This window comes from Eptatretus burgeri, chromosome 8, assembly GCF_056783735.1.
Source record: "Eptatretus burgeri isolate ZD-2024b chromosome 8, Ebu_testis_v1, whole genome shotgun sequence".
Lineage (NCBI taxonomy): Eukaryota > Metazoa > Chordata > Myxini > Myxiniformes > Myxinidae > Eptatretus > Eptatretus burgeri.
Genome location: NC_140968.1, coordinates 12,789,378 through 12,807,791, shown reverse-complemented (window position 1 = coordinate 12,807,791; position 18,414 = coordinate 12,789,378). Strand labels below are relative to the sequence as shown.

General features: G+C 45.2%; 1 protein-coding gene across 6 annotated transcripts in view; it reads right to left on the bottom strand.

Annotated features, from left to right (window-relative positions):
- The window catches only part of ACLY (ATP citrate lyase), a 202,575-nt gene that overhangs the window by 142,232 nt on the left and 41,929 nt on the right, over positions 1-18,414 (bottom strand). For all 6 annotated transcript variants that reach the window (XM_085890901.1, XM_085890905.1, XM_085890904.1 and 3 more), the window contains 2 exons: positions 17,932-18,125; positions 17,498-17,620 (listed from right to left, as the gene is read on the bottom strand). In XM_085890901.1, coding sequence (XP_085747027.1) covers positions 17,498-17,620; positions 17,932-18,093 — 285 coding nt within the window. In that variant the 5' untranslated portion in view covers positions 18,094-18,125. The remainder of the gene's footprint in view (positions 1-17,497; positions 17,621-17,931; positions 18,126-18,414) is intronic.

Genomic DNA, 18,414 nt, shown 5'->3' with positions numbered 1-18,414 from the left:
TTGGTTTCAGAACAGGTCACTCAACCTAGGACATGCTGCTTCTACACAACCAACAATGGATGGAGGCCTTCAATGTCAGACACAAATTCAGGTCCATCTCTCAGGACATATCTCTTGCTTTCGAAACAGTCTGGCATCCCACCTTGCTCTCTAAATTGTCCACCTATGGCATCAAAGACCAATTCCACACATGGCTTACTGACTTCCTCTATAATCATGATCAATGTGTGGCTCTCAATGAAATTCTTTAATCTCCTCTCCCTGTCAAGGCTGGAGTGCCCCAAGGCAGTGTTCTGGGGCCCATCCTATTCCTGATCTTAATCAATGATCTCTGACTCTCTGGCAAATCCTCTATCTATTTACTGATGACCACTCTCTGCCGTGACATCACTCATCCTTCAGACAGGCAGGCTGCAGCATCTTCTCTCTTTCTTTAGACCAAGGAAAAGTAGAACAACCTTTGACGTCCCATCATTGCCAGTATGCCTCTGCTCAGGGCCGTATTTATGGCGGAGCCAGTGGAGCACGCACTCCAGGGCCTCCACAAAATGGGATCCTCTACATTTTTGTGAAAATAAATACCAACAATTTCCATCCAATTTTAAAAATGGTCACGGTTTTAACGAAATCAGGAATTTTGTCAAACTTTTATCTGGATAGCAGGCAAATATAAGCATAGCATACATATTTATTCAACACGTCTTTTTTTTTAAAGGTTTTTGGAACGACATTCTTGAGCGTTTTAATGTGACCAGCCATACGTTGCAGGACTCAAAGCTCAATTTGAATACCAGACATTCAAGACATTCAAGCTTCTCCCGATAATATAGTCGCCATATACGGTAATGACTGAGGATACCCTTGGCAATGAGCTCTTGCCATTTTGCTGTCCTTGCGAAAGCATTTAAGGACAAACAGCCAAACAATCCGAGCAATGAGCGATTTTTATACAAGCTCTTAATTGAAAAAGGAACTAAAGGACACGTTTCCAAACACCGAGATAGCGCTGCGTATGTACCTAGTTCTCATGGTTACTAATTGCAGCGGGGAGCGGTCCTTTTCAAAAATGAAGCACGTGGAAGATCGACTAAGAACATCGACGGGACAGGAAATAATGAACTCTCTAACACTCACGAGCATTGAGAGCGACCTTCTGCAACAGCTGTCCTTTGATGAAATTGTGGATGACTTTGCCAGTGGGAAGGCATGTCGGGTCAATATGACAAAGTGAGCTTCCCCCACAGCAGCAGCATGATGTTGTGTATTTGATGATTGTATAGCCATCATTCCACCTGATGTATATTACATTGTTATTTCCAAAAATAGTTGTGGCACCTACTTTTGAAAATTTTGATGATGTTAAAAGTTATTTTTGAATTTTGATGAATAAAGAATAATTTTATTGATTAAAAAAAATGCTTTTGATTCCATTAAAAAAAAAAAAAAAAAAAAAAAAAAATCGAACAACAGTAGTTTTTCTAACGTAAATTCACATCGTAAACAACAAGATATCTTACATGCAATATTACAGGGGGACTCAACATACTTATGTCCTCTACATACCTAAACACGGCCCTGCCTCCGCTCACATTATTACATCATTGCACATACTTGTACGAAGTTTTATTAAAATCCCTGAACGCAGAATTAAAATATTAAATAATCCTGGCCGTCTGATTAGGTTCGAAATTTAAAACATTTATTTCACCGGTCTACTGGATCATATCTGTGACATTTCACAATGATTGATGAAGCAGTTCAAGATAGATTTTTGAAAAAAATTCATTCAAAGCAATCTGGCTGCCAGACCATGTGACCTATTAATTATTCGTGAACACCCTGGTATTCCCAAGGCTTGGAGAACATGCAAGTGAAGTTTCGCCTCGATTAGTCAAGCCGTTCTGCAGAAGAAGATTTTAACATGTTTATTCTTCAAAAAATTATAGCTGCCAAACCACGTGACATATGACATCATAAGTGGAGAACTTTTTTTTTTCCTCATGGAAAGGTGATAATATCTGTAAAGTTTCACCTCGATCTGTTCAGCCGTTACGGAGAAGATTTTCTGTTAAAACAACATGGCTGCCGAACCACGTGCCTGATGACGTCATCACTATTTTTGAAAATTACAATTTATCCCGAGATGAGCCTCAACAATTTTCATACTGATCGGATAAAGCGTTTGAAATATGCAGTTATGAGGTCATAAGGAAGCCACCCACGTATTGTTGTGGGCCGGGGTCCGGTGGCGATAAAAGACCACTAGGTGGAGCAGTGGAGTCGTCTCCCACCGAACACCCGGAACTTAGGTCGTGACTATCGGATAAGTCCGAAAGTTCACGGGTCCCTTAGCGGACCGTGGTTGCCAATATTTTGACGGCGTGGGTTAGGGTTAATTGCCTAATTTTAATATACCTAAATACCCACGTCGTCCAACTACCGGGGAAAACCACACCCTCTATGGACCTCGGGCGGAACGGACCATTTACCGAGCCCGATCCGGGTGTAAACCGAGCAGGGATTACCAAGATCCGTCAGTCCAAATGACAACTTACCAGCCCAAACGGCCTTATTATTTCTCAATACGCACCTTGCTCGGCCAATGAAAGAAAGCACGAACAACGAACTGGAACATTTAACAGGGGTTTATTACAAATAATAATCGGGAAGGGAGACACAGAGCAGAGTTATCACAAATAAAGAAATGTAATGTACAATGAACAAGGCACTTAACAATTCTACTTACAGACGAGGCCCACGGACGGACACACACACACACACACACACACACACACACACACACACACACACACACACACGAAACTGGACCCTGTAGGTCTTTAGTCAGCAGAGCTGGGCCAGGGTACTGTCCCGCCTCGTGCGGTCACACCGACCCGAACCACCACGGTGGGACTCGAACCCACAACCTTGGCATTGTCAGCACCAAGACTGCAGACCGCTCAACCACGACCATAGACCGCGCCGCAATCGCCACCAAGACTCCTGTCTGTCGTCCTCTCGTCTTTTTTTCTCTCTTGAGGTGGGAGGGGTTTCTTTCCTCGCCACTCGCCTCCTGATTGGACGAGGGGTTGTCGGACGACACATGGTCAGCCTCCCGATTGGCTGGGGCACGCGTGTGGTGCTCGCCCTTCACTCATTGGCTGGAGGAAACGGTCCATGCCCTTCCTTGGAGCGGAGCCTCAATCCAAAGCGACGGAGACTCCGCCCACGCCCTCAACCAAAAACAGATGGGCAATGGCGACTGGGTCGAGTGAGGGACAGTGGCGTTGTTGTTGTAGTTGTTGTAAAAACCTAACTAAAAAAAAAAATAACTCGGAGCGCACACATGAAATTCCCATTAGACAGGAGGGGGGATTCTAACTATAAACACAAACTTATCAAAATAACTAAGCTACGGGGACTCTGGCTGTTTCTGTGCACAAGGTTTCCAAATCCATAACAGTATGACATCAGAAAAAAAAAAAAAATCACCCTTCTTTCCCATGGGGAGTACTTCACATGTACCATGTTTCAATAGTTTTTCCATGGAGTGGTTTCAGAGATCCAGGTCCAAAGTTTTTCCATTTTTCCAATATGGCTGCCACACCACATGACCAATGACATCATAGTCATCACAAAAACATTTTACATCACATCTATGGTGAAAAATTCGTGAAATGTCTTTGGTGAAAAAACAAACAAAAAAAACAGCATGCCACCCCACTTCGATATAAATCACGCTTCGATCGGACACCTGACCCATGACGTCCTCTATCAAATCAAATTCAGAATGAGTGGCTGATCATGTCTTTGGAGTTTCGCGTTGATCCAATAAGGTTTTTGGTCCAACATGGCTGCAAGACCATGTGACCAATGATGTTGAAATTTTCAACCAAACTGCTTAGCCTTTCAATGGGAGACTTTGTTCTTGTTGAATAAAATATTTCCAGCAACAGTATTATATTGGATCATCACTGCAATGACCTCATCAGTCACATGATGCGGCAGCCACGTTGGTTTCAAGGGAATAATTAAACAAATAGAAGGGAACCTGGGAGAGCGCATATCTCCGCCATGTAATGCCTGATCCACGAGAACATATCGGGCCCAATACTTTTTTGAAATATCATGGTATATATCGTTTTTGGCCCCATCTCTCAATGGTGAAGAATCACTTTTACAATTAAATAATTCTCATATCCAGAACCGGATTTTCACCAAAGTCAAATCAATTCTTCCTTGTCTCACACCCGTGTCCACCAAGTCCGTCCCAAACTTTTTGTGATATCGTGCTACATATATATATATATATATATATATATATATATATATATATATATATATATATATATATATATATATATATATATATATATATATTGAACAAAAATATAAACGCACCAACCTAAATATCTAAGTCAAGATTGCCATTATGGGAAAATGGTCAAACCGATGATATGTTTGAGCAATGGTTCCTTTGTTTTGCTCAAGACAGATGTTCCCATTGAAATTGACCACTCTGAGTGTGTGGACTCACACGTTGAGTAATCCTTCCTATGAGCACCATGGGGCTTGACAGAGTGATGGTCAGTGAGCGTGACCAGGATACAAACACTCCCTATAGCTTGCCCTATAAAAGGCCTCCCCAAAATGTGGACTGGTGCCAAATGTCAACATGCCACAGATGTCACAAATCTTGAGGGAGCGCGCCATTGGCATGCTGAATGCTGGGACGTCAGTACGGGCCGTTGCAGCACACTTCAATGTCCACCACTCCACCATTAGCCGCCTGAGAACTCGCCTCAGAGAGACTGGAAGCACCGTGAACCGCCCATATGCCCGGCGACCACGTGTGACCACCGCCGGTCAGGATCGTCACATGAGGCTGCAACATCTCCGGGATCAACTCCGACCGGCCACGAGGACTGCCGATGAGACTGTCGGGCTGCATAACAGGCGCATTTCAGCCCAGACGGTGCGTAACCGCTTGAGGGAGGCCAACCTCTGAGCCTGCCGACCACACCGGGGACTCGACCTCACTGCAGTCCGGCGTCAGACCCGACTGAACTGGGCCAATGTTCACTTGCGCTGGACCCTCGCACGATGGATGAGAGTGCTGTTCACCGATGAGTCGCGGTTCCAGCTGTATCGGGCTGATGGCGGACTCCGCGTCTGGCGTTGGGCTGGGGAGCGCTACACTGACGCCAATGTCCTTCGTCGGGTGTCACACAGTGGTGCCAGTGTTATGGTGTGGGCAGGCATATGCCATGGAGAGCGCACTCGGCTTCATTTCATTGAAGGCAACTTGAACGGGCAGCGGTACAGGGACGAGATACTCAGACCCATCGTCGTGCCGTTTGTGCGCCTTCACCATGTGACGTTTCAGCATGACAATGCTCACCCCCATGTTGCCAGGTTCTGCATGGACTTCCTCGGCGAGGAGGACATTGATGTCCTCGACTGGCCTCCATATTCTCCCGACATGTCGCCCTTCGAGCACCTTTGGGACGTTCTTGATCGACGCGTACGACAACGTTACGCAGTCCCAGAGAACGTCCGCTAGCTCCGTGTGGCTCTCCAGGAGGAATGGGAAAACATCCCTCAGGCCACCATCGATAATCTGGTGATATCCATGCGCCGGAGATGCACCGCTCTGCGTGACGCCAACGGTGGACACACCCGCTACTGACTGTGTGAACTCTGACAGTGACACCTCGGTTGTGTCGGCTGTTGTAGCGCAAAGACTGTCGCCAGAATTCTCAAGGAACTCTTTGAAATTTAATGCTCAATTGTCATGGATTCTATAACCAAATTGTTGTGAAGATTTAGTATTAATGAGTTCGAGGTAAAATAGTAACAATCGCTTGGTGCGTTTATATATATATATATATATATATATATATATATATATATATATATATATATATATATATATATATATATATATATATATATATATATATATATATATATATATATATATATATGTTTCGCTCTAACTCTCAACGGTGAAGAATCACTTAAAAACAAATTCTAGTGGCCAGATCCAGATCTTCACCAAAATCTAATCTGTTCAGCCTTGTCACACATCCAACCTGCCCACCAAATTTCATCTGGATCTATCCTCAACTTTTTGAGATATCCTGCACACAAACAAGAGAGATGGTTGCAGAGAAAACAGAAAATACATACGTACTAACAGACGGACAATATAATATATAAGAAAATATAATGCTACCAGCGACTTCGTCATCGGAAACAACCAAAAAAATAAAAAATAATAACTAAAAAATCACAAGCTGGTCAAACACTTGGAATACGTCTTTCAATCCTAACAAATCTCACACTCTCATGATCTCTCTCTGAAAAGGACCATCTGGCAAACTCCACCCCCACCTCCCCATCTACTTTCTTAACAATCCTCTCGAGGAAGTTCAGTCAATCGAAATCTTGGGTTTCACCATCAGCCATGATCTTTCTTTGGCAAACCACATTTCAACGTTTTACTCCAAAGGCAGCCGCCGAATGGGCATTCTCCGTCGTACAAAGTCCTTCCTCGGCACACCTGAGCGCCTATCCACCTACAAGGCCTCCATCCGTAGTTTGATGGAGTACTGCTCTCCCTTCTGGGCTGGCTTCTCTGCCTTTGTATATGGTGAGGTGCTGAGGTGTGCCAAGGAAGGACTTTGCACAATGGAGGATGCCAGCTTCAAGATCATTGGAATTTCCAACGCTGAAGCCTCGTCTATGGATCTATCACTTCGCCATCGCAGACTGGTCGGTGGTCTCTCTCTTCTACCATCTCCTTTCTGGTCTTGCACTCTCTGCTCTTTCAGTGTGTCAACTCCACCAGGTTTCTGCATGACTCACACGGTCCACCATTTACGAGCCTTCTGGTAAAACTACCTTAATCCAGGACCACTGCTCACCTCCACTAATTTGTTCCTCTTTTTTCCCCCCACCATAGCTCTGCCAGGCTGAACAGTTGACGGTTTGCATCACATTGATAGACTCGTTCTGCATCCAAACTTTAACCAAAATCTAATTGACTTGTTCTTTTCACTTTCCACATCCTCTTAAATTTCATTCTCCCCTCCAGGTCTTCAAGACAGCTGTTTACCGCCCTGTCAGATCGTCCCCAGTTCTAAACCATGATCTTTTTTACTCTTGCTAACCTCACCCAAATCCCTCATAATATTCCAATTTTTCCTCCTTGGAGTTTCCTTCGACATGCATGTTCTGCATCCTGTTTTTGTCCGTTAGATCCTGATTGGTTCAATGGGCTAGCTCTTCCACAAGCCTTGACTATGCATACAATTTTTTTTAAGGTCACGTGAGAGCGAGAGAGCGAGAGAACGAGAGAGCGAGAAACATCAGATGCTTCTACCTTGAGTTATGATCTGCAAAATGATTTTTGAAGAGAACATGACCTTTGACCTGTTGAATCCAAAATTTAATCAGTTTGTCTTTGTGTTGCAGTCCATACTTGTACAAAGTTTGGTTTGAATCCCTTCTGTGGTGCACAAGCCATCGTGGTAACAAAGATTGTCAATTAAAGGGCATATGACCTTAGACCTTTTGAACCCAAAATCAAATCAGTTCATAGATGGCCAAAAGTGTGTGGACACCTGCTCGCACAACATCTCATTCCAAAATCATGGGCATTATTATGGAGTTGGTCCCCCCCCCCCCCCCCCATTGCTGCTATAACAGACTCCACTCTTCTGAGAAGGTTTTCCACTAGATGTTGGAACATTGTTGTGGGGATTTGCTTCCATTCAGCCACAAGAGCATTAGTGACGTCGGGCACTGATATTGGGCGATTAGGTCTGGCTCGCAGTCGGCGTTCCAATTCATCCCAAATGTGTTAGATGGGGTTGAGGTCAGGGCTCTGTGCAGGCCAGTCAAGTTCTTCCACACTGATCTTGAAAAACAATTTTTGTATGAACCTATATTTATGCACAGGGGCATATTTTGCTGAAACAGGAAAGGGCTTTCCCCAAACTTTTGCCACAAAAGTTGGAAGCACAGAATCATCTTGGATGTCGTCATATACTGTAGCATTTAGATTTCCATTCACTGGAACCAAGGGGCCTTGCACGAACCATGAAAAATAGCCCCAGACCATTATTCCTCCTCAACCAAACTTTAGAGTTGGCATTGTGCATTCGGACAGGTAGCGTTCTCCTGGCTTCTGCCAAACCCAGATTCGTCGATCGGACTGCCAGATGGTGAAGCGTGATTCTTCACTCGTTTCCACTGATCACTAGAAGAATGAGTTTCCACTGCTCCAGTCCAATGCCGATGAGCTTTACACCACTCCAGCCAATGCTTGGCATTGCGCATTGTGGTCTTAGGCTTGTGTGTGGCTGCTCGGCCACCCATTTCGGCCAATGGAAACCCATTTCATGAAGCTCTCAACGAACAGTGCTTGTGCTGACATTGCTTCCAGAGTCAGTTTGTGACTTGGTAGTCAGTGTTGCTACCGACAGAAGATTTTTCCATGCTACGAGCTTGCTTCAGCACTCGGCGGTCCCATTCTGTGAGCTTGTGTGGCCTTCCACTTGGCGGCTGAGCTGTTGTTGCTCCAACACATTTCCACTTCACAATAACAGCACTTACAGTTGACTGGGGCAGCTCCAGCAGGGCAGAAATTTGAAGAACTAACTTGTAAAGGTGGCATCCCATGACAGTGCCACATTGAAACTCACCGAGCTCTTCAGTACAGCCCATTCCACTGCCAATGTTTGTCTAATGGAGATTGCATGGCTGTGTGCTTGATTTTATACACCTGCCAGCAATGGGAACGGCTGAAATAGCCGAATCCACGAATGAGAAGGGGTGTCCGCATTCTTTTGGCCATGTTGTGTGTATGTATTAGTCAATGCTAGTGCTAGATGTGGTTAAATTCCTTCAGTGGTACACAAGTTATTGCGGTCACAAAAACTGATAACAGACAGAGGAAGAACCTGAAAACAATGCCCTCGGCTGTTGGCTGCAGAGACATTAAAAAACAAGCACCACTGTTTTAAATCAACACGAGTAGTAAATTAGTAAAAAAATTATTTTAAAAATCATTTCCCGATTCAGTCAAGTACTCTTCGGGATTATTTGATCAATGCAAGCAACCTCAGCAGTATAGTTCGCTGGAGCTATCTTTGTGGTGAATTGAGGTGAATTGAGGGACATGACGCGGGATCACATGTCGTGCGTCTCGCGTATAAGGGGAGGTCTCCGCGGCACGGGGTGATTGTCCCCGGGGCATTGCCATTTACATCGGCTGTTCACTTGGTGCTCGTTGACTGAAGGTGCTCATTGACTGGTGAGAATGGAGATTATATCGAACTCCGTGCTTACGCGGATTAGTCTGCAATGATTAACTGCACATGTATACGTTACTGCTTATGTACTCCTAGCTGAACCTGTATTCCCCGGTGTGCCCGCAGAGGCGGCTCCAATCAAATGGAATAAAGCCTAAACTCTGAAGGTTCTTCTCTCGCTCTCATTTCAATTTATTCCATTTGGTTTTCTCGGCTCTCTCAACCAACGATGGACAAGATCTACAAACCAGAGAGGTTCAACGCAGACCCAAACGCGACTGACGCAGAAATGAAATGGTCGCATTGGTTCTGTTCCTTCTCACACTATCTGACCATCATCGAGGAGGGAGCTGACAAATTTGCCGCTCTCGTGAATCATGTCTCGCCCAGCGTGTACAGGCTCTTCTCGGAGTGCGACACTTACGAAGCAGCGATCGACGTGCTGCAAGCGCTCTACGTGAAGCCCAAGAACGAGGTATACATACGACATCTTCTCAACACACGCAATCAAGCAGCCGGGGAGACAATCGATCAGTTCCTGCAAGCTCTGAATCAGCTGGGAAAAGACGGCAGCTTCCGGGCCGTAAGCGCCGAGGAACACCGAAAGGAAGCCACACGGGAGGCATTCATCCAAGGACTGAGATCAGCCCACATACGGCAACGCTAACTAGAGAAAGCGCAACCCACTCTTGACAAGGTAGTCGATCAGGCACGAGCGATGGATACGGCTCAGCAGCAATCTGAGTCATTTGGGACACCGATGCTGCTAATGAACGCTGCTACGATGGGAACCCAAGGAACCCCACTGGCACAGACACAGCCAGACATAGGGGATGGAGAAACACCCGAGGAGCCGGATACCCAGGCCACGTCAAACTCCTCAGCAACTGCTCCGGTTGGTAAATGCTTCTTTTGTGGGTACAAAAGGCACCCTCGTCAAAAATGTCCCGCCAGAGATGCCACATGCATGAATTGCGACAAGAAAGGGCATTATGCCAGGGTATGTAAATCTACTCTAAGGAGAAATAAACCCACTTCTGCGGCTCTCTACTCGCAAAATAAATTAACTGCAGCCTCCCCGGGGAATCTATCCAAGGCTATCATCAACGTACGAATTAACGGGCATATGGCTGAGGCACTGATTGATACCGGTAGCTCTGAAAGTTTCGTCAACAGCTCGCTAGTGAAGGGCAGGAAATGGATAATCCACCCGACAGACAATACGGTATGCATGGCCGCCACCTCACTACAATCCCGCGTACGAGGGTACTGCAATGTTGAATTGGACGTAAAAGGGTACACGCATCGGGATGTAAGGGTACTGGTGCTTCGTGATTTGTGCGCAGATGTAATTCTGGGTCATAATGTCCTCAAGCAGCACACGAGCGTCGAAATACCCTTTGGAGGAAGCAAGCCTCGTCTAATTTTAAATGCGTTGACCACCGCGGAGGTGACGTCCCCCCAGCTGTTCGCTAACTTGTCGCCGGTCTGCAAACCGATAGCGATTAAATCGCGGCGATATACCACTGCTGACATGAATTTCATCACCTCAGAAATCAAGCGATTACTGGAAGAAGGAATTATAGAACCGAGCGATTCGCCATGGCGCGCACAGGTGTTAGTAACCAGCAGTCAGAACCATAAGAAACGAATGGTTGTCGATTATTCCCAAACGGTCAATCGCTTTACCCAAGTCGATGCCTACCCCCTGCCGCGCATAGACGAGATGGTCGAACGCGTGGCCAATTATAAGGTATTCAGCACCATCGACTTGCGAAGCGCCTATCATCAAATTCCCATCCGAGAGGAAGACAAACCTTACACCGCATTCCAGGCAGGTAGGCGCCTCTACCAATTCAGGAGAATACCTTTCGGTGTCACGAATGGGGTAGCTTGCTTCCAACGGGTTATGAACGACATAATCTCAGATGAAAACCTCAAAGACACTTTTGTTTACGTAGACAATGTCACAGTGTGCGGTAGGGATCAGGGGGAACATGATAGGAATCTGGACAGATTCTTGAGCATTGCTAGAAAATATAATCTGACTCTCAACTACGAGAAATGCGTATTCTCGGCAAGGTCAATTGACCTTCTCGGCTACACAATAGCCGACGGCACAATTAAGCCTGATCCTGAACGATTGCGCCCACTTCGTGAGTTACCCCCACCTCAGGACCTGCAGGCAATGCGCCGGGTGATCGGCATGTTCGCTTACTATGCAAGATGGATTTCGCAATACTCCGAGAAAATACATCCCCTAGTGCATTGCAAAAACTTTCCACCAGATGCCGCTGTTGTAAGAGCTTTCCACAACCTCAAGGATGATATCAGTAAGTCCGTGGTTTTATCGATCGATAGCTCGGTGCCCTTTGTGGTGGAAACCGACGCTTCAGATCACGCCATAGCTGCTACACTTAATCAGTCTGGGCGGCCGGTCGCGTTCTTCTCGAGAACTCTCTCTAGAAGCGAGCAGAGACACTCAGCGATAGAGAAGGAAGCGTACGCCATCGTCGAAGCGCTGCGGAAATGGAGACATTATTTACTGGGAAACCACTTCACGCTCGTTACGGACCAACGATCCGTGGCATTCATGTTTGATGGGAAAAATAACGGGAAAATTAAGAATGAAAAAATTATGAGATGGCGGATAGACCTAGCTTGCTACAGTTACGACATTGTTTACCGGCCTGGGAAGGAAAACCCTGCTGCAGATACCTTCTCTCGGGTCTACAGTTCGGCAACAATCAGTCAGGCTTTGCAAGACCTACACGTGTCTCTCTGCCACCCAGGGGTAACCAGAATGGCACATTTCGTGCGCAGACAAAATCTTCCCTATTCTGTTGAAGATATTAAACAAATGAATGCTTCATGCCCTGTTTGTGCTGAACTAAAATGCCAGATGCCGCGCCATAGAATCTGGGGACTGATCAAGGCCACTTCCCCCTTCGAGAGACTAAACATCGACTTCAAAGGGCCCCTGCCGACCGAGACAGACAACAGATACATATTCACCGTTGTTGATGAATATTCAAGGTTCCCTTTCGCATTTCCGTGCTCGGATATGACCTCGGGCACTGTCGTGAGATGTCTCTCTGACCTCTTCGCTATGTTTGGGAAACCTTCGTACATACATTCAGACAGAGGGCCGTGTTTCATGTCGGCCGGGCTAAAACAATTCCTACTAGAGCTCGGCATAGCAACTAGTCGAACGACGGGTTACAACCCACAGGGAAACGGGCAGGTGGAACGGTATAATGGAGTTATTTGGAAAGCCGTAACTCTGACGCTGAAATCGAGAGGACTGGGCCCCGAGCGGTGGGAGGTTACTCTTCCCGACGCTCTGAATTCCATACGCTCTTTGCTCTGCACGTCCACCAATGCAACTCCTCACGAACGAATGTTTACTCACCAGCGACGTTATGTTGATGGTCAAACGGTGCCCAACTGGCTGACCCATCCCGGAACAGTGTTCATGAAACGCCCGGTACGACAAAGCAAGTATGAACCCCTGGTGGAGGAGGTCGAACTCATTGACACTAATCCAGAGTATGCTCATGTCAGGCTCCCGGATGGCAGGGAGACCACTGTGTCGGTTCGCCATCTGGCTCCCTCAGGTACTCCTCCCGCAGGTACACCACCTTCTGGCACTCCTCCTTCTGACATCCCCTCCCCAGGTGTTCCCCCCCCAGGAACTCCACCGGGCGACGGGGCTGCCGCGTTCCACCCGAGAGCGATCGAGGAGTCATCCCCGCCACAAGTCGAGGCTCACCAAGAGGATCGGGAGTCTCCCTCAAGTGAAACTGCCATTTACTCCCGGAGAGGTCGACGAATAAGGCCCCCTCGACGACTCAATCTGTAAAGGGGATTATCGGCATTCTCGCTGCTCATGCTCCTATATGCTCATTATATCATATATCGATGCTCATTTCCATGCTCCTACAACTCAAAATAATCACTGCTTGGCATGTATGCTTCTGTAGACCTATTAGTCCACGTTGCTTGAAATGTATACTCCTATAGTGCTAAAGCAATCATGGTGTGTAAGTTGGGCCCCTAGTTGCATTTTAAAGGTGGGGAGAATGTGGTGAATTGAGGTGAATTGAGGGACATGACGCGGGATCACATGTTGTGCGTCTCGCGTATAAGGGGAGGTCTCCGCGGCACGGGGTGATTGTCCCCGGGGCATTGCCATTTACATCGGCTGTTCACTTGGTGCTCGTTGACTGAAGGTGCTCATTGACTGGTGAGAATGGAGATTATATCGAACTCCGTGCTTACGCGGATTTAGTCTGCAATGATTAATCGCACATGTATACGTTACTGCTTATGTACTCCTAGCTGAACCTGTATTCCCCGGTGTGCCCGCAGAAGCGGCTCCAATCAAATGGAATAAAGCCTAAACTCTGAAGGTTCTTCTCTCGCTCTCATTTCAATCTTTATTTTTCTTTTTTTTGAAATGATTTTTTTTTTAATCAATCGCTGTCACAACAGGAACCCAATGGGTTCACAGGTCATCTAGTAATAATAATAATTTTGCCATAGGTTGATGACTGAGGGAACTTTTACTTTTTTTAAATCTCTCTGAGGAGCACTTCCATGTTTCAGGGTAGGATAGACAGACAGACAGACAGACAGAATTATCCTCTTGTATACTGTATATATACATATATATATATATATATATATATATATATATATATATATATATATATGTATATACATATATACATATACATATACAGTAAGTCCTCACTTTTCGCAAAGGTTGCGTTCCTGGAAAACCTTATGATAAGCGAAACTGTGTTAAACAAAACATATTTTCCCATAGAAACCAATGTGTTAAAGGGGGGATGTGTTTTTGGCTCGGAATTTTTTGGACATAAACACAAATAAACAAAACACACTCCTTGAGTCGTGGCGACTTACCCCGAGGCTGGAGGAACGGAGTTGATTGCGGTGGACAAGTCACACTTGCGGAGTGGCAGAATCGTCCCCCTCTTCACTTGACACTGTGCTGTCACTTTCTTCACCAGCGGGAACGGTCTCTTGGCAGCTGGTTGAAGGAGCATCCTGGATGGTGGATGGAGTTGGTGCTGCATCTTTTGGCTTGAAAAATGCATGGAGAGTGGGCTGGATGGCTTTCTTTTTCTTTGCTGCATAAAGTCCCTTGTAGAAAGCCTGGTGTTGGCTTAGTGGTTAGGGTGGTGGCTTGGGACCCCAGGGTCCTGAGTTCAAGCCCCGTTGGCTGCTGAATTAACACCAGGGGGTTGACTCAGCCTGTCATCCTTCCGAGGTCGGCGAAATGAGTACCAGTATACTGGTCCCGGTGTATGCCCCGGTTAGAATAGGTGTACCATATCCCTGTGTGTCGTAAGAGGCGACCAGGGTTGGCGTCAGGAAGGGCATCCGGCCATAAAACATTGCCTCAAGAAAAAGCCAACCCCTGCACAGCAGGGAAAAATGGCTGTAAAAACGGTCATAAAGTCCCTTGTAGCAACAAAGGGCATCATTCACAACACAGCTAAAATCAGTGCTCCTTTCAAGATTTGGATCTTGCTCGATAACAAATTCTATGGCACTTTCAAACGAGCTGAGGATTTGGCTGAGGTTTTTCATGGTGAGATGCTCGGATGAAGGTGTCACAGCATCTTCTTCTTCCTCAAGAGCCCACTGCTGTTCCAACTCCATAAGATCTTCATTGCTTAAGGGTTTTGCATGAGACTCCAGTAAGTCATCCACGTCCTCTTCGTCAACCTCTTCAAAACCAGCCTCCTGCGCCAGGTCTACAATTTGACTTGTAATCAACGGAACATCAGCAAACCCCGTGAAATTGTGGACACACTCAGGCCACACTTTCTTTCACACAGCGTTCATTGTGGAGGCACTCACCTCCGCCCATGAATCCTTAATGTTTTCCAAAGCCATTTTTATGTTGTATGTTCGCCAAAACTCCTTGATTGATAGCTTGTCCTTATCAGTTTTTTTGATAAGCTGCAGCATGGTATGTTTAACATAATGGGCTGTAAAAGCAGCAATAACTCCCTGATCCATAGGCTGTAAAAGTGAGGTAGTATTTGGTGGTAAAAATACTACCTGCACGTTTTCACACCAGTCTTCCATTTGCTGAGGATGGGCAGGAGCATTGTCTACAAGCAGCAAAGATTTGTTGTCAATGTTGTTCTCCTTGGAGTACTTCTCAACATGATTGGAGAAGTAATTGATCACGTAATCGTGGGTCAATGCCCTAACAAACTACGCACTTTTTTTTGTATCACAGCAACAGATAAAGGCATGCGACGTTGAGTTTGATCTTCTATCCACACACATAATAAACGCTCCATGTTGTGCATAGCACCATCTATCATTCTCGTTAGTGTCGTTGCACTCGAACTGGTCGCAATCTGTGATATTTTCTTTATCTTTGCCGAACTTTGAACGATCGAATGTATAGTCGATGCAGCGATTGCTGCGCGCGGCCGATTTCCGTTGTCCCTTCACCTCGTTCATGTCTTTTAATTATATCCAATTTCACCTTCAATGTGACAGCCTTTCGTTGTCTCTTGAAACGAGGTGTGCTCGGCAAAAGACTTGCAGGTCGCTTGGGATTCATACTGGAATGTATGCAGGCGAGCGTGAAGAGAATACGTACAGTACAGCATACAGTACATGCGCAGTAAAGTGAAAGTGTGTTTATGCGCATCCTGTGTGATTGTTGTTTTTTGCAGTCAGTTTGAAACTTTTTTTTGCATTTTTCCTTGCAATGACATTACGATAGGCATAAAATGTTTGCGATAATTGAAAAATTGGTCATTAAAACGAAATTACGAATAATCGAAACTACGATATGCGAACTTCCGGTTAGCGAGGACTTACTGTACATATATACATTTATAGATTCCTTGAGGGCTTTAAAAACTGTTTCCTTATTTGACGGATACAAAATGTGGTTCATTAATCTCAACTGGATCCCGAGTTATTCAAACATATTGTTGTGGTCCTTTAGGGTCGTGTCCAGCGAGTGTTCTCAATACGACCATAGTGATCAACCGGTTCAACCCCCCCCCCTTTCCCTGCTGCACGCACTGTTATGGTCCCTGGCCTTACGCCGTGACGTACCATGCCGGACCGCCCCCGACTTGTCACTTTGGGACAATCCTCCCCCATTTTGGGGCTGGCTGGAGCAAAGCTTTCCCACCTGAACTATGGGCTGATTGTCTCTTTTTAGCATCTGGGTAGGCTTTCAGACAGATTACAAAGGCAAGAACATGAAATAAAGGCTCACAGCGTTAGTGGTATTAGACATACTTCGGGGAGGGTGGACGCTGCCTGACTAGACAGAAAACAATGCAAGTCTAATATCACCGTCACGTGATTGCATTTACTACAGAGATAACTGAACTAAACTAAGCAATGTTAACCCCTTGGAGTCATTTCCACAGCACCATGACCAAACAATCACGTGACCATAGTAAATCGGCAAATGTCAAAATATTTGATTTTGTATTATTTTAGGTGATGCCACAGTGGTACATCTCAATCGTGTGCCGTGAAATTATGTTGGGGTGGAGGAAGGGAGGGGAGGAAGAGGGGGAGTACTAGAATAAAGAAATTCGATACAGCGAGACCTCAGAACATATTGTTCATGAAAACAACAATCTATTCGCATAACAACAACAGGTGAACGATGATCTAAAATTAGCTTCTCTGTGCCAATGTTTCCTAGATGTGGATACAAGGGTATTTGAACAAATAAAACTTCAATAAATAAAAAAGCTACATATTTTGGTGATTATGGTTTAGACTTTATAGAGACATTATATAATTACCACCATCAGAGGAGTATAATCATTTGCATATTCTGTATGAACCCGAGTGGGATCGGATGGGGGAGAGGAGGGTGAGAACAGCAAATACACAAATGAAATGAAATGAAAGAGGTGGTTTAAAGAAAATAAATTAACCAAATTTGGATATGGAAGAGAAATAGTTGTTTATTAATGACGCCTTTCCCAGCGCAAGACAACCTCGCTGTCTGTTACCGAATAATGTAACAGATTGAGGAATAAAATTAAACAAAACAATATTACGCTGCGTAAGCCCGTTTCATTTTTTTGGAAATATTCAGGGAATCAAAACCTTTTGTTATGCCCAAATGGTTTAAAGGTCATGCTTACTTTTGTCTCCATTCCCATACGCTGCTCGATCCAAGCTTGAGTCGCCTTCAGATCCAGATTTTTCCCAATCAAGCCAAGCTTCCCTCGGCGTTTGATCAGCTGGTCGGGTTTCACAACCAGTCGCTGCTCGAACAATCAGCAGGCAAATTAGAGAAGCACAGGATAAATAAAAACAAAAACAAATGAAAGAAAACGGCAAGAGAAAGACTGCAGCGTCAATGTTCTCTCGATAAAGGCATAAAAACCAAAACAAAATCTGAAAATGAATAAATAAGTAAAAGGCAGAGAAAGTACCAAATTAAATTCAACAATTTGTAGAACTACTTCATAAAACTGAAACTCCATACACAAATGCAAGAACCTACGCACAATCTATTTTTACATGTGATACAAAAAAAATAAGAAAGGAAGAAAAGGGATAAAAGAAGTTCTACCTCTTTCATAAGCCACAAATGATCTTGAAGAAGTAGCTGAGTCCAGTTGGTATCCTGCGACACTCCAACACATTTGAATACATTTCCAAGTGGTGCAGAACATTTCAAGTGTTTATACAGAAGCTCTTTGCCTGTAATTTCAAGGACAGCCTTGGCAGACATGTTGATTGCAGGGTGGAACAATCGGTGAATACCTGACCCACACAAAAGGACATCAAGAGAATTAATCATCGTCATCATCATCTGAGCATTAACTGTGCCATAATGAAATGTCAAACAGCTTTACAATGCCAGGCTTCAGCAATGATTTAGGAACAGGACATGCCATCACAAATAGACGATGGAAACAGCCAAGGCCCAGTGCTTGAGACCTCATCGAAGTGAATCATAACAGTCAGCTATTTTCAAACCCTCTTACAAAACTGCAAATTACAACTCAATGCATCCGTTCAAGAAAAGTCCTTAGACATGCAATCGAAACCG